The 14,923-nt window shown below is 31.4% G+C and overlaps 1 protein-coding gene across 2 annotated transcripts in view; it reads left to right on the top strand.

Moving 5' to 3' along the window:
- The first annotated feature begins 1,604 nt into the window (after positions 1 to 1,604).
- The window catches only part of LOC111634178 (SH3 domain-binding protein 5-like), a 71,194-nt gene continuing 57,875 nt past the window's right edge, over positions 1,605 to 14,923 (top strand). Inside the window, exons 1-3 of one of the 2 annotated variants that reach the window (XM_023378887.1) lie at positions 1,605 to 1,916; positions 7,433 to 7,495; positions 13,621 to 13,749. In XM_023378887.1, the coding sequence (XP_023234655.1) occupies positions 1,875 to 1,916; positions 7,433 to 7,495; positions 13,621 to 13,749 (234 nt within the window). In that variant the 5' untranslated portion in view covers positions 1,605 to 1,874. The remainder of the gene's footprint in view (positions 1,917 to 7,432; positions 7,496 to 13,620; positions 13,750 to 14,923) is intronic. The other variant, XM_023378886.1, reaches the window with a different exon arrangement.

The raw sequence follows: 14,923 nt of genomic DNA, 5'->3' as shown, positions 1-14,923 counted from the left end.
TACCGTGTTTCCCCGAAAATAAGACAGTGTCTTATATTAATTTTTGCTCTGAAAAATGCGCTAGGTCTTATTTTCAGGGAATGTCTTATTTTTTCCAGGAAGAAAAATTCATATTTATTATTGAACAAAAACATTTCCAAGTCGAACTTAGACAAGAGTGACGTATATCCGGTGTGTCGAACTGTCACCTTTTCATAGCGTCAACATCGGACTCGATGACCAATTAGCGATTACTGAACCGTAGCACTATGCAAATGTAATGTTGGCGTGATTTCCGGCCGACCAATTAGCCATCACCAGCCGTAACGTTATGCAAATCTGTGATTACCAAGCCATAGTCTTATGCAAATCATGCCGTGTGGCGTAATTGTCTGCTGGCCAATCAGTGACTGTAGTTTCAAAAAGCCAACCGCCACTTTCAACCATCTGTCGATGACCGTTACGACTAAAAATAACTTCGCTAGGTCTTACTTTCAGGGGAGGTCTTATATTTCGCAATTCATCAAAATATGTGCTAGGTCTTATTTTCTGCGGATGTCTTATTTTCGGGGAAACACGGTAGGATCTCGCTCCATCCTAAAACTTGCCTCTGGCCGGCACTGTGTGGCGCTACAATATTTGGCTATGTCCTCCGTCTTTAGAAAAGAGTTAGGCAGATGAAATCAGAGACAAGATATGGAAACCTTAAGGGCAGGAGGCCCGATTAACTATATAACAACTTCCGAATGTCACTTTACATCAATTCAAAACTTTTCCGCCGAAAGGTGTTAGACAGATGACTCTATTGTTAAAGGAAACGTATGATGTACTGTACAGGTACATCATACACAAATTTCTACACATTATATATTTCTGTAGAAAGCGTAGAATACTTTCTTTAATTAATTAAAGTTAGTAGCAAGCAAATAATACTGAATGAATCTGACGGCCAAATGCCCGAGCGGTTAAAATTACGGCATATTACGGTTCTGGAAACCCCAGAAATTTTTGGAGTGATTGGTTTATTTGTACATGATAACGTGACATATAGGCAATCTGTTTAGTGGGATGCCTTCCGAGAGGATTTTCTATGGGAAATTGGCCCCTATTTAGGTGTAACTAACGTGAAGAAAACCAGGCGGGTGTAAACCGACGGGCCCACCAGTGGCCAAGGGGCTCCATTCCTGAACACTGGCAGTTTGGTAGTCGGTTCGCGCCTCGCCAGAACGGGCTAGTCACATTGAGTTTTCCGGGTTTTCTCAGCGTTTCTAACGCCTAAATAGGAGCCACTTACCCTTAAAAGATCTCCCGGAAGGCATTTCCCCCTGTTATTCGCGAATAATTTCGTAAGGTCAAGCAAAAAAGCTTTGGCCGGCTTTTCGGAGCTCTTCGGAAGATAAGCGACTATGCATTAATCTCCATATTAACCCCGATACAAGAGAGGTGAGTCCCAAATAATTCTATTAAATGGATTATTCTGCATATAAATTATTTACTTTTGTAAAATACAAATTGAAATGTTCTTGTATTTTGAGTAATTCCTTTTAAAAACTTAAATGCCATTTTTCTACTATTAAAAAAAAAAAAAAAAAAAAAACTGAAGAAAATAGTTTCAATTACGCAAACGAGATGGCACTACTGTTAATAAACAGAACACAGACGTCTGCCAAGCTACACAACGTCATTCAATTAAAATAATAACAAGATGCTATTATCAGTCCTTGAAACATTTTTTGGGTTCGTCCTTCGCCTTAAGAATAATAATTAAGAATTTTTAATTATAGAAAACCAAATTCTTAAGTTTAGATAATAAAAATGAAGATATTTAGGTGAAAGTAATGAAAACAACATGATTTAAAACTTGACTTGCATTAATTTAATTTAAAGAGAAATAAATGATGTCCTCTGAAGATGAATTGGTTGATCCCAGAATTCAGGTTAGTTTCAAATTTTAAAATACATTATATTTTGTCAGAGAATATGATTTGATAGTTGTCATTTGTTTGTGATTCTTTGATTAACTGTTTAATATGAAATATGTGGGTATGACTAGCTTATTTCAGGCAAATTATTGCAATTTGTTGTTAATAATCATATACAGAAAACATTACAGAACATCTATTACATAAATACAAAGTTAATATGAATCTTATACATATATACAAGAGCAATAATTAATTTTTTCAGTGTAAGTTTCATCTGATTATACCTGTATTTAGAAAACTGGGAAACACTGACCACTTTAGTTTCTATTCTCATTAGTTTAGAACTTGATCATTTCTAAGAAACCAATACCAAAAAAATGTCTTTTCCAGTATTATTTTGGATAGATGTTTTCAATATTGTTGGAAATCAGTATCTGATTAAATTGTAAAATGCAATAAAATGAAGAAGGAAAACAATTTTTTTAAATATTTAAGTTAAATGATTTAAAACTTAAAAATGTTAATATGCACTGCCTAATAAGAATGATTTAATATTAAATAAGTTATTGCTTAAATGTAAAATTCCATGCTGCACATCATGATTTGGCATATTTGTTATCTAAAAATCTTTTGTTTATAAATTTGATTACATTTTTAGAGAATTTTTGAGAAGTTTCATCTTTATTTCGAAAATTAGAAAATAACTCTATATCTTGTAATTTTTCTCCATTATATTCTATATTTTTACTGCATTTTGCAAGTTTATTTGATTTGATTAAATCACACAAATGAAGTAAAAGCATTTGATCAAAAAAAAATACTGAACTACAAAATCAACTAACAATACCTTTAAATGTAGTGGAAATTTTAATATTTGAATACTATTCAAAATGAAAATTTCTTATTTTTAAATTGTAATCAGTTTTATCCTGAGGAAGAGCATTTAAAACCATCGAAAATGTTAGAAAAATTAAAATTTGCCCTATGTTTAAAGGTATCAGTGGTTGTTTTTGTAGTTTATGACAAATGGAGTTTTATTGTATACTGTAAAAATACTGATGTTTAAATGGGTTTATTTTTTAGTTTTTGTATCTTCCATTGTAAATGTAAATGTAATCTTATTTATGCTATTTTCATGTTTACATTTACAAAGGAATGAGAAAACTACTGATATTTTGGTAGATAGGCATAATAATACTAGAGAGTGTTATAAAATTTATTTGAGTATTTTGATTATGTTTTTTGAATTTGGATTACTAGGTTCACAATAAAATGAAGTTCAGTGTGTTTTATTTTATTTAGATTATTTCTAACATAAATATATTATACTAGCAGATGAGCTGGACGTTGCTTGGGCAAAAAGTAACAATAGCAAAATTTAAGATAATTAGTTTATAGATGATTTTACCTATTTTTACTGGGTGCAAGAATTAGGTTCACCCTCTTCTGAGACTAATTAGAGAATTTTTAGATGGGTCTAAAAACATATTTGATTTCCCGCAAAAAAACCGCATCTAAAATAGTACAGTAAAATCCAAAATCAGGGTAATCCTTTACCCTCTTCCTCTCCCTCGCAGGGAATTTTGGAAAGCCTGTTCTTTGTCTACATTTTCATGATGTACCCTAACTGTGTACTAAATTTTAACTTTCAACTCCTAACTGTTTGGACTCTGCACTTAATGTTATTATTATTAATCTATCTTGATTATATTTTAAGATTAGGGTCAAATTTATGAGAAATTTCATTTTCACTATTCTATTTATTGGATATCTAATAGAAAAAAAAATGATTAAAATCATTATTGAATTTTATTTGAATAAATTCTTAGTATTTAAAAAAATTTATTATTTAAGTAACCTAAAAAATAAAAAATGAAATAACCTATAAAATTAAAAAAAATATCAGAAAATTTTTCATTATAATGGAGAATTAACTTACTTGATGACTGACTACCTTTCTTAATATAATGATTAATTTTAAATTTTAAAATCTAAAAAACTTGTGTGAAACATTATATCTTGAATTCAATATTTCGAATTTGGAATGAATTCAAATGTTCATTTGAATTAGTTTATTTTAGATATATATATTTTTTTTGAGTTACCTGAAAAGTGGAAATGATTAAAATATTTATTAATTGCCAAAATGTATACTATGTGTGTCACTATTTACTTTCCTTCTTTATTATTTACACTTTATACTGACTAAAACTATCTTCCTCTTCCCTCAGGGGGGTGGAATTCCTTCTTAATGTGCATTCTCATGACATACCTTACTAAAACACAGTCAAAAATGCAAAAAAAAACCACATCTAAAATAGAACAATAGAAGCCGAGTTCTTTAGGATAAGCTTTAATTCTCTCCCTTTTTCCCGTGGGGGGAACTTTGAGAAATTCCTTCTTAGTGTACATTCTCTTGACATATCCTAACTGTGTACCAATTTTCAACTTTCAACTCCTAACCGTTTGGGCTTGCACTTATTATTATTACTATTATTATCATTATCAACCCATCTCGATTATATTATAACAGTGGTTCTCAACTTTTTTGTTGATGTACCCCATTAGCTCATTAGTTGTTTCTCAAGTACCAATTGCCATACTTCCTTCTGTTATATATAACAAAGCAGGAAAGTTAAAATTAGCTAAACAATTGATATGTATTTTTCTGCTCTTTTCAATGACGAGTCATAAATTCTTAAACTAGTCATAAATCAGAAAGGAGGAATAAAAAGGGGAGGGAAATTGGAGGTTAGTTTCAAAATCAGCTGCATTCAGTTATCAGAGTTAGAAAAGTGAAATAGGCTGTTTTTGAAACTATATGCCTCAATTATTCTCCATCTGTCTCTATACAAAGCAGTAAGGCTGAATCTCTGTAGACTGTTTCAATATAAATCATTAATGTCATCCAGCTATCCTCTGTGGTATACTCATTTAATTATGCTATCCACTATGTTAAACATTGTTTTATTTCATAGTTTATTCTGCAGATTTATCAAACAATTATTATTAAATAAATTTTTAAATTTGATAATTTTTTGGAATGAATTCACCTTTAGGTGAATCCTGTTATATAATTACTGGTATTTAGAATTGTTTTTATCAATACTATTTTAAAAATCTTTCTATAACAGCATCTTCCAAATACTGATATTCTTTTCCTAGAGATTTTATTCATCACCCAGCTCTTTCTTCCATATATTATGGGAAAAATATGTTATCAAAAGATCAATTAAATTTAGTTTAATAATTTGTCATATTCTTGTAAGTGATTGTAAAGTTAAATGTAAATTATATTTTTTCCTGTTGTTTTTTTTTTCCATATTCTAACTCGGGTCACCAAACTTTTTTCACAGTGGGCAACATAACTGAGAGAATGACAAGTGCAGGCCACACATCGTTTTGTTCAATACAGTAAACTGAATACACAAATAATAAAGATATTATTATTTACTAATACACAAACACGATGGCTGCAGTAAGCTTGTAATTGCTTTTCTTAGAAACTTCATTGCACGTACTTACACAAAAAGTGCTTCAATATCCAAAGTGGCAAAAAGTCGCCAAATTTTTTATTTCATAGATTTTCTTAAATATCATATTACTGTCAGATGCAAAAACCAGATTGGACCAATTTTGGCATTTTTACTTACACTTATTTTAATTTTTTCTACATAGTAAGTTTATCTACAATCTATGATATTTCCATATAAATAATTATACAATACAATAAGAAAGGGAAGAAGGCCATATTTGTAGATGTAGCCTTTAAAAGGGGATGAAAGGAAAATATTGAGGGAAAGAATGAGAGAAATATTTGTGGCAGGGGCCAAGAGGGTGAAAATGTTGAAGAGTAAGACTTCTCCGTACTCTTCAACATTTTCAGGTTGTGTGCTGCCCAGGGAATTTATTAAAATAGAACAAGTTACAAAATACAAAATGCTGAATACAAAATACATAGATACATATTGATAACTGATGTTAAACATAAGATTCGTGGCAGGTAATAGAATACACCAAAAAATAAAGTATAGTGATTACATAATTATGAATTAAAATACAGAAAAGTACATACAGAGGTAAACTTAGACATATACAAGAGATTATTATGCGATATTTAGAACAGGTATGAATATTAGTAGATGGATATAAACAGTATACAAATACAGTACAAAACAGAAGTTAACAACGTTGCAGATAACATGGGAGAACAGATTTAAACAGTAGACACACAAACACCAAACAATTGTGCAAGAAGCAAAACACCACCACCACTTAGAGTTGATAAGGAGAGTGATGGAGCCTAATCCAATATTTTAATGTTCTTTGCAAAGTCCCTAAGAGCGTTGAGAGTGTTTTTGTAACTAGTCAGTTCATTGAGCTTGCAAGGCCAATGAGTCCTGCACTGTATACAATGTCTGCTAGGGTTTTCCTTTGCACTCTGTAAAGAGGACAGTTGAAGAGAATGTGCACAGTATTTTCTTCCTCATAATAATTATAAAAGGTGTTTCAAAAAGAATCATCCGATTTAAAATGATTATATTATGAAAGCTAATGAAGATACACACTTAAGATTAATTTTATATTATATGGCTAATCTTCAAGTTTTTTACATACTAAATCATAGGTGCTCAGTATGTCCTCTTTGGGTGTATGGCATATATCCAAACAGTAATGAAATTCATCCTAAACTTTTGTGAAGCATGTCTGGATCCACTGCTGCCACTGCTGCTGTTATGCGGTTTTGCAGTTGTACCACTATAGCTGGAAGAGGAAGCACATAAACGGTCCACAATAAATAATCACAAATAGTGAGGTCTGGCAACCTAGAAGGCCAGTTATGTAAAGCTGAATCATTAGGTTCCATATGGCCGATCCATTGTTGGGGAATCTGTGTATTCAAAAATTCTCAAACTTTCAGGCTCCAGTGTGGTGGTGCCCTGTCCTGCTGGAAAATGAAGTCATCTGAATTGGTTTTTAACTGTGGGAAAAGCCAGTTTTCAAGCATATTGAGATATGTGATTCCCATAACAGTGTTCTCTAAGAAGAAAAAGGGCAACTGTGTAAAACTTGAGAATTTCTTCTTTCTAACAATACATTGTTCAATCAAAATGGATTAAAAGCTGAATAGTTAGGATTTTTTAAAATCAGCCGATTCTTTTTGAAACACCCTGTATTTTAGCTCATTTGTGGCATGGTACAGCAGCAGGCTGGGTGAACTGACCTCTGGGCCTAGTTTGGTGACCCTTGTTCTAACTGATGAAGCTTTAGTAATAAAGGCAAAAGTGCTTTTATTTATATTTTTTTAACATTATATAGATTTATAGACCTAAAGCTGAATTGAAATTACTATTATTATAATGTAATAAAATATTTTGATATACTGCTGGATTCACTATCATGTTTTCTTCTTTATAAGATTTACTTAAAAATTTAAAAGAATTTTTAACAGTGATTTATTAATTTTGTATTAACTGTGTAGGATTACAATTTAATGAAAGTGTTAATGTATTTTTATTGTTTTACAGATAGAACTTGAAAAATTAAATGCAGCTACTGAATTAATTAACAAACTAGAAATTGAATTGGATGTAAGTATTTAATTGATATAATTTAAATTTCTCTCTCTCTCTCGGCACTCATAGTCCCTGAAGGATCTTGGCTTCATCCAGGATTTTCACTCATTCCTCTCTATCTTGGGCTTTCCCTTTCCAACAACTCACACCCATCTTTCTCAAATCATCCTCCACATCCTCTTCCCATCTCTTTCTTGATCTCCCTCTCGATCTTCTTCCCTATGGCCTTTCTCTGTACACCTGATACACTTTTCTCTCAGGTTCCATCCGTTCTAAATGTCCATTTCAACAAAATCTCCCTCTTTTAATTTCTGTTACAATATCAGGATTTTCATATAAATCTTTGAGTTCTTTACTACTTCTAATACTCCACTCTCCTCTATCCTGCACTGGTCTATATATTCTCAGAATTTTCCTTTCAAATCTTCTCAACTGTTCTTCATGTTTTCTTGTCAGTGTCCAAGTTTCGGAACCATACATGATTACAGGTCTTATAATAGTTTTATATAGTCTAATCTTACTGCATCTTGATATTTCTTTAGATGTTATAATTCTTTCTTAACATAATAGCTTTTATTTCCTGCTGTCATTCTTGCCTTTATTTCCTCATCAATTTCATTTTTTTCCATTAACTGTGTTCCTAAGTATTGAAATTTATTCACTTTTTCAAATTTATGGTCCTTTATATGCAGAATTTGTCCCCTTGATCACTGGCATTCTTTCCTTGTTAACTTCATATATTTTGTTTTTTCATCGTTAACTGCTAAGTAGGGTTTGGGAAGTCTGAACATTCTCAAAGTCCCAGGACACGAGACAACCCATGATCAAAATCCCGGGACATCCCGGGACTTCGAGACTTCTCGGAATAAAATTAGAATCAAGTTCATTTTTGGCGAGATGTGTTAATAAAAAGGCAATTTTAGTAAAAATCAACATTTATTGAACATAAAATCAAATCCTAACATTTATAACGTTAATTAAAGTCTAAACAGTTTGTATGTTTAATTCTTATAATCATAGATTTATTTTTTGGCAGTAAAATCTTAAAATTATAAAACCAACTTAGTAATCATACTAATCATTAATAGTTGCCATCTAGTATCTATTCATTAGTCATATAAATAATATAATGAACTAGTAATTAGACATCTTTTCTGATTTAATAAAATAGGCATTTAAAAACATCAGAGCATTTACAGTTTGTCCGACAATCTGTTTCTGATTGTTGTAATAATGCCTCCGGACAAGGAGAACACACTCTCGTTTTCAACAGATGTCAGTTTTATTGTGTTTAAAGCTTTATAAAGTAGTTCCAAACTTTCAGTACGTTTTCTGGTTTCTTCAAATAATTGGAACTCCTTTTTTTAATGCTGCTCGTGATCTTTTTGCAAAAATTTCGGGTACATTTTCTTCGATTTCTTTTGATTGCCTGTTCCATTTGACTTTGAAACGACTCATCAGGTTCGTTGTGTACTGTAGAGCTACTGGTACTGGGTTCGGCGTCCATTATTTCCAAATCTGGCGTTTGGATACGAGGGATATTTTCAAAAAGTCTGTAATGCAGATCTTCCGCAAAAGCAATAAGTGCAGTTTTATTCAAATTCGAAGTAAAACAATCCGTATTTTGCGACTGTGAGCTGTGGTGGCCAGTGTGCAAATATTTTAACAAACATTTAACAGAGTAAGGTTAAAAGTCACACGGCCTTGTAAATTACCCCCACCTGCGTTGTTTATTTGTAAACAGGAGGGAGAACAAAAGAAGCGTCGCTCGGCTAATCTTTTGAAAATAAAATTTCGAAAATACAATTTCGATAAGCATGTCGAGACAATTAAATTTAGAAAAAGTCCCGGGACTTTGAGACACAAGACGTCCCGGGACGCAAACCCTACTGCTAAGCCTTTATCTATAGCTGCATCATCCACTATTTTAAATGTCTCCTCAATTACTTCTTTAGATCTTCCCAATATAACAATATCATCGACAAATGCTAAGCACTGTAAATGTTTATTGAAAACCATTCCACCTGCATCCACATCCATTTCTTCATATACTTTTCTTATTACCACTTCTACTACCAAGTTAAATAAAACTGTAGAAAGTGCATCTCTGCTTAAGCCCTTTCTTTATTGCAAATGTTCTTGAAATATATCCCTGGATCTTAACCATACCCTCAGTCTTTCCTAAAGTTAACTTTGTGAGATTTATAAGTTTTTGAGGGATTCCCAATTTTTGAAGACTCTCCCAAACTTTCTCTCTTCTTATACTATCATAAGCTTTTTTGTAGTCGATAAAAAGTTGGTGTATCTCAATATTATATTCATAGCATTTCTCTAGAATCAGTCTTAGTGTAGAAATCTGATCTATAATTGATCTGTTTTTTCTAAAACTGCATTGAAAATCTCCCATTGTGTTTTCCATATATACTGCCAACCTTTTTGCTATTATTTTTGAAAAAATTTTATAAACTACATTAAATAAAGTTATTCCTCTGTAGTTACTACAATCTAATTTATCTCCTTTTTTGTGAATTGGGCAAATTATTCCTCTGTTCCATCTTTGTGGCATCTGTTCTTTTTTCCAGATTTTCCTAACAAGTTTGTCTAACTCCAGTTCCAATTTCACACCTCCTGCTTTTATCATTTTTGACACTATTCCATCCTCTCCAGGAACCTTGTTGTTCTTTAAAGTTATTATTGCCCATCTCAATTCTGTTAGTCTTGGATATTCACATCCCCCATTTGCACTTTCTTCTCCTCCTTCATCAGAATCAACTTCTGTGTCCTCATCTTCTATTAGTGTGTCCATTTGACCCTCAATTGATCCTATTCATTCATTTAGTAGTTCTTCAAAATCCCATCGATCCAGAATTTTACTTTTCTCACTAATGAGCTCTCTTTCTTTCCCTCTATAGAAACAAATTTTTGGTTGAAACCTTTTCTTCTCTTCCTTAATATCCATATAAAATGTTCTCATTTTATTGGTTCTTCTATTTTCCTCCACTTCTTTTAACTTTGCATTTATCCATTCCCTCTTTTTATCCATTTCCGCTTTTTCTTCCTGCACAATTTAGATGCCAGTTTTCTCTTCTCTTTGAAGTCTTTGATATTGTTTTCAGATTTGTTTTGGATCATCTTTATTCTCGCATTTCTTCTTTCCTCTAATGCATTTTACAATCTGAATCAAACCAATTGTTTTTCCTTCTCTTTCTACTTTTACCAAGTACTTCTGCTGCTGTTGTACCACTTGATCTTATATCTTCCCACCTTCCTTCGATGTTTCTTGATCTCTGTCTCTTCTCTTTTGTCTTTGTCTGGTTTTGTTCAAGCACCCGCTGATATTTAATTTTGATTTCATTCTGCTTTAGAGATTCAACTTCATATCTTATAGCACTATTTGCCCTTCCACTTCTAAGTTTGATTGATATTTTTTGTCTATAGTTTGCCCTCACTAAGTAGTGGTCTGTGCTACAGTCTGCCCCTCGATAAGATCTTGCATCTATAATATCAGTAGCATGTCTTGTATCAATAAGTATATGGTCAATTTGTTTTACAGTATCACCACCTGGTGAAGTCCATGTACCTAAATGTATTCTTTTATGAGGAAACATTGTTGTAGTAACCACCATATTATGTCCTGAAGCTAGATCTACTACTTGTTTTCTGTTGTCATTACTATTTTCATGAATGCTATTTTGGTTGAAACCTTTTCTTCTCTTCCTTGGGATTGGAAGAGAAGAAGTGTATCAATGACTTCTTGATACACTTCTTCTCTTCCAATTTTAGCACTTCAATCCCCAAGTATTAGTTTAACATCATATTTTGGTACTATCTCTAGAACTTCCTCTAACTGACAATAAAATTCATCTTTTATCTCTTCACTCTTCTCCTTCGTTGGTACATGAACACTAATCATTGTGATGTTAAAAAAATCTTTCATTTATATGTATGGTGGTTGTCCTTTCATTAATGAATTGATAATTTAAAATAGAATATTGCAATTCCCTTTTAATCATAAATCCAGTTCCCAACTGGCCACTTTCACAACCACTATAAAATGTCAAATATTTATCACCCTCTAATATAGCACTGTCTTTCCAATATATTTCCTGAATAGCAGCAATTGTTATGTTATATCATTCTAGCTCTCTCTGAAGATTTTGAAATTGGCCAGCCTGGAATAAACTTCTAACATTCCAAGTATCTATTACTATGACATTTTTCTTTGCCTTTTTCTTCCCACCATTCTTTTTGCTTCTGTTTTCCATTCATAAAAATCATATCACATTCCATCTCATTATTCTTTCCATTCGTATGGTCAGTATCCCTTTTAGAGCCGTCCAGTGAGTTTCTTGGTTGTGTTGTTACAAGAAATTTTTACAAGGTAGAGGTGTAAACCCGACACTCAACCCCTATTTCAGAGGGCCATTTCTCCCATCCCTTTAATCTATCTACCATATGAATATGGCTTACGTTCTGAGGTATTCGAAATTTTAAAATTTAAAATTTATTATTGTGTAAAAATTATTTTTGGTTTTTTATAGTTAATTAAGTTTCTATTTAAAGCACAATGGCTTTGAAAGTAAATTGTTCGGGTACATTTATTGTCATTGGATGATGATGATATATGGCCTTTAAGCCTTGATTATTAACAGCACACGTGTACAGTCTTGTTAGATTTGACCTAAAACTAGTCAGAGACGACAAAGCCTAGTGATATTAGTAAAAAAAAAAAATTTTAATTTTATTCTGAGTAAATTGGATGGAATTAAAAACCAAAATAGTATTTAGTTTCTTAGTTTTACCATCAAAAAGTTTTTCTGCATTTTAAGTCTATTTTAAATAATTTGCATTTTCCAATAATGCTTATCTAAAAATAAAAGTAATTGTATTCCTTATATTTTAATCTAATGAAAAATCTGTAGAATTTTATTAGTGATGGGATGATACCAAAATTTCTTTTGATTCCTATATGATTCCCAATTTCTTTGAATACTTTCTAAAGTTTATTTTAGTTTAGAAAAATTAATGATTTATATTACAAGTATGGTACATTTATTAATTCATAAACATCAAACTTAAGAATAGAAAATGATTGAGAAAAAATTTTTTGAGTTTTTATTATAATTGAAGAAATAGGCTGCTGCAAAAACTTTTATTTTAAAGGATTAGTGTTGTTAGGTAGCAAGAGAATTTTTATTGATAATACAGGTCTGTGGAGTCAATAGACTAAGTTCCCAATTCCAGCTCATATAATTTTAGAAAATCTGATTCTAACTCCTAGATAATTTAAAATATACTTTGATTATATTAACCCAGAAAGCCATTTTGTCACTAAGTGAATCATCAGGTATTTCTATAAAAACTGAAAGCACTTTTTTCTATTTTATTATCACTATCATCATCATCAACCATATATTGATACAAATTGATAAATTTCTGAAATGAAAATCAACAGTAATTAATGATGCAAAGGAAGATTATGAAGTAGGGGAATTATCATAAAATAAGATATTGCACTACAGGTGCTCCTATAATGCAAGACAGAAGGTTAATGCTCCTGTTAGAAGCCTAATATAAAGTATGTAAAGAAAAGGAATCAGTATTTTTACAAATATTGACAATTCCATAACTAGAATTCTACACATCTGTTAGTTATATTTAGTTAATTTTTTTTAATTCTTTACATTCTGAGAACCTGACATTAAGAGATCTTTTTTCCATACCTATCATTGGTTCAGCCAGACCCATACAATGGAGGTGACTGTGAGGGATGGTCTCAACATATCCAAGAAAGATTACCCCTGATGCCCCAGAGAGGTGGCATTCTACTCTGGTGATCTGGGAAACACTGTTTTAAACTAAACTGAAATTGCTTGTGCTTTCTTACCAGTATATGAGTTTTTGTTCATATGTTGGTAAGAAATTGCTGATTTTCTGTAAATGTATTTTGTTATATTTATTGTAATGTAGAGTTATTTGATGAGTTTTTAAAAATTGAAATATATTTAATTAACGTTTTGTTATAAGTCAAATCATTGAATCAAAGTTACTATATTATGTATTGAGATATATACAGTATATATAAGTTTAATATAATAATATCATTCAATTTGATCTTTACTGTTTTTATATTTATTTAGGAAGAACGAACTAATTTCCGAATCTTACTGAATGATTCTACTCATAAAATTACCTGTTATGCTAAGAAAATTGGTACTTCAATAGAGAAAGCACAACCATATTATGTTGCACGTGCAAGAGCTAAACAGGTATAATATATAATTTCTTTGTTGTTGTTAAAATAAAAATATTGTTTAATGTCATAAAATTAAATATATTCAGGGGTCACTCTGAAAAATCTTAAAATATTGCCAACCATTTTGCCAGTTTTAACTTTTGTTCACCACTTTATATTATTTATTTCCATTAGTTTTACTTACTAATTAATGCAGAGGCTGATAGCCTTATCAGTTTGACATCTGGAAAGCAAAAGTAACATGTTAAGCTGCCTCTTATAACAAGAGGGCCATATGTTAGATTCTCTGATTTTAATGCTACTTGATGAGCATGTAGCCTTAAACACAAACACAAATAATAGGACCCACTTCTAAAGCATTTCCAAAAAATGGGCCACTGAAGATTGAGTGTTTGCCTTATGAGTCTGAAGTTTTAAGTCCCTGAGTGGCAAATAGCCAAATGGATAAGATGCTAGGTACTGGAGCTAGTCAATGTAGGTTTGAACGTTTGGAATTTTAGTTTAGTTTTGTTTCTTTTATGTGTAACATTATTATTTTACTGCATCATTAGCATTATTATTATTATTATTCATGTTTAAAGCTTATAAAACAAGATTTTTAATCTCTTGATTAAAAATTGATACACAATTTGGTTTTAGAAAGAACAAAGGAACTAGAGAGGCCATTACATTAATTAGACTTATTGGAGAAAAAATGATTGAAAAAAACAGAGATCTTTATCTGTGCTTTGTGGACTATGAAAAGGCATTTGACAATGTTAATCACACAATTTTATTTGAAATACTTCAAAAAATTGGAATAGATAAAAGGATAATTAAAATCATTCTCTTTTTTATACAAAAATCAGAAAGCAATAATAAAAATTGATGAGGAAGAATTCAACTGGATAAGGGTGGAAAAAGGAGTGAGACAGTGATGCGGACTTTCGCCACTGTTATTTAATATTTACAGTGAGTGGATGATGCGAGAAGCACTTGAGGATTTTAACGAAGGAGTGAAAATCAATGGATGCTTAATAAACAACATAAGATACGCTGACGACATAGTCCTGCTGAGTGAAAGTAAAGAGGGATTACAGAAAATTCTGAATCGACTGTTCAAAACTGGATTGGAGAAATTCCATATGAAAATAAATGAAAAGAAGACAAAAGTAATGAAGGTTTCAAAGAAGGAAGATATGGATGAA

Source organism: Centruroides sculpturatus, unplaced genomic scaffold (genome assembly GCF_000671375.1).
Source record: "Centruroides sculpturatus isolate CEXI.00-Female unplaced genomic scaffold, Cexi_2.0 scaffold778, whole genome shotgun sequence".
In the NCBI taxonomy this organism is placed as follows: Eukaryota; Metazoa; Arthropoda; class Arachnida; order Scorpiones; family Buthidae; genus Centruroides; species Centruroides sculpturatus.
Note: the sequence above shows the minus strand (reverse complement) of the source record. Positions and strands in the feature narration are given on the sequence as shown.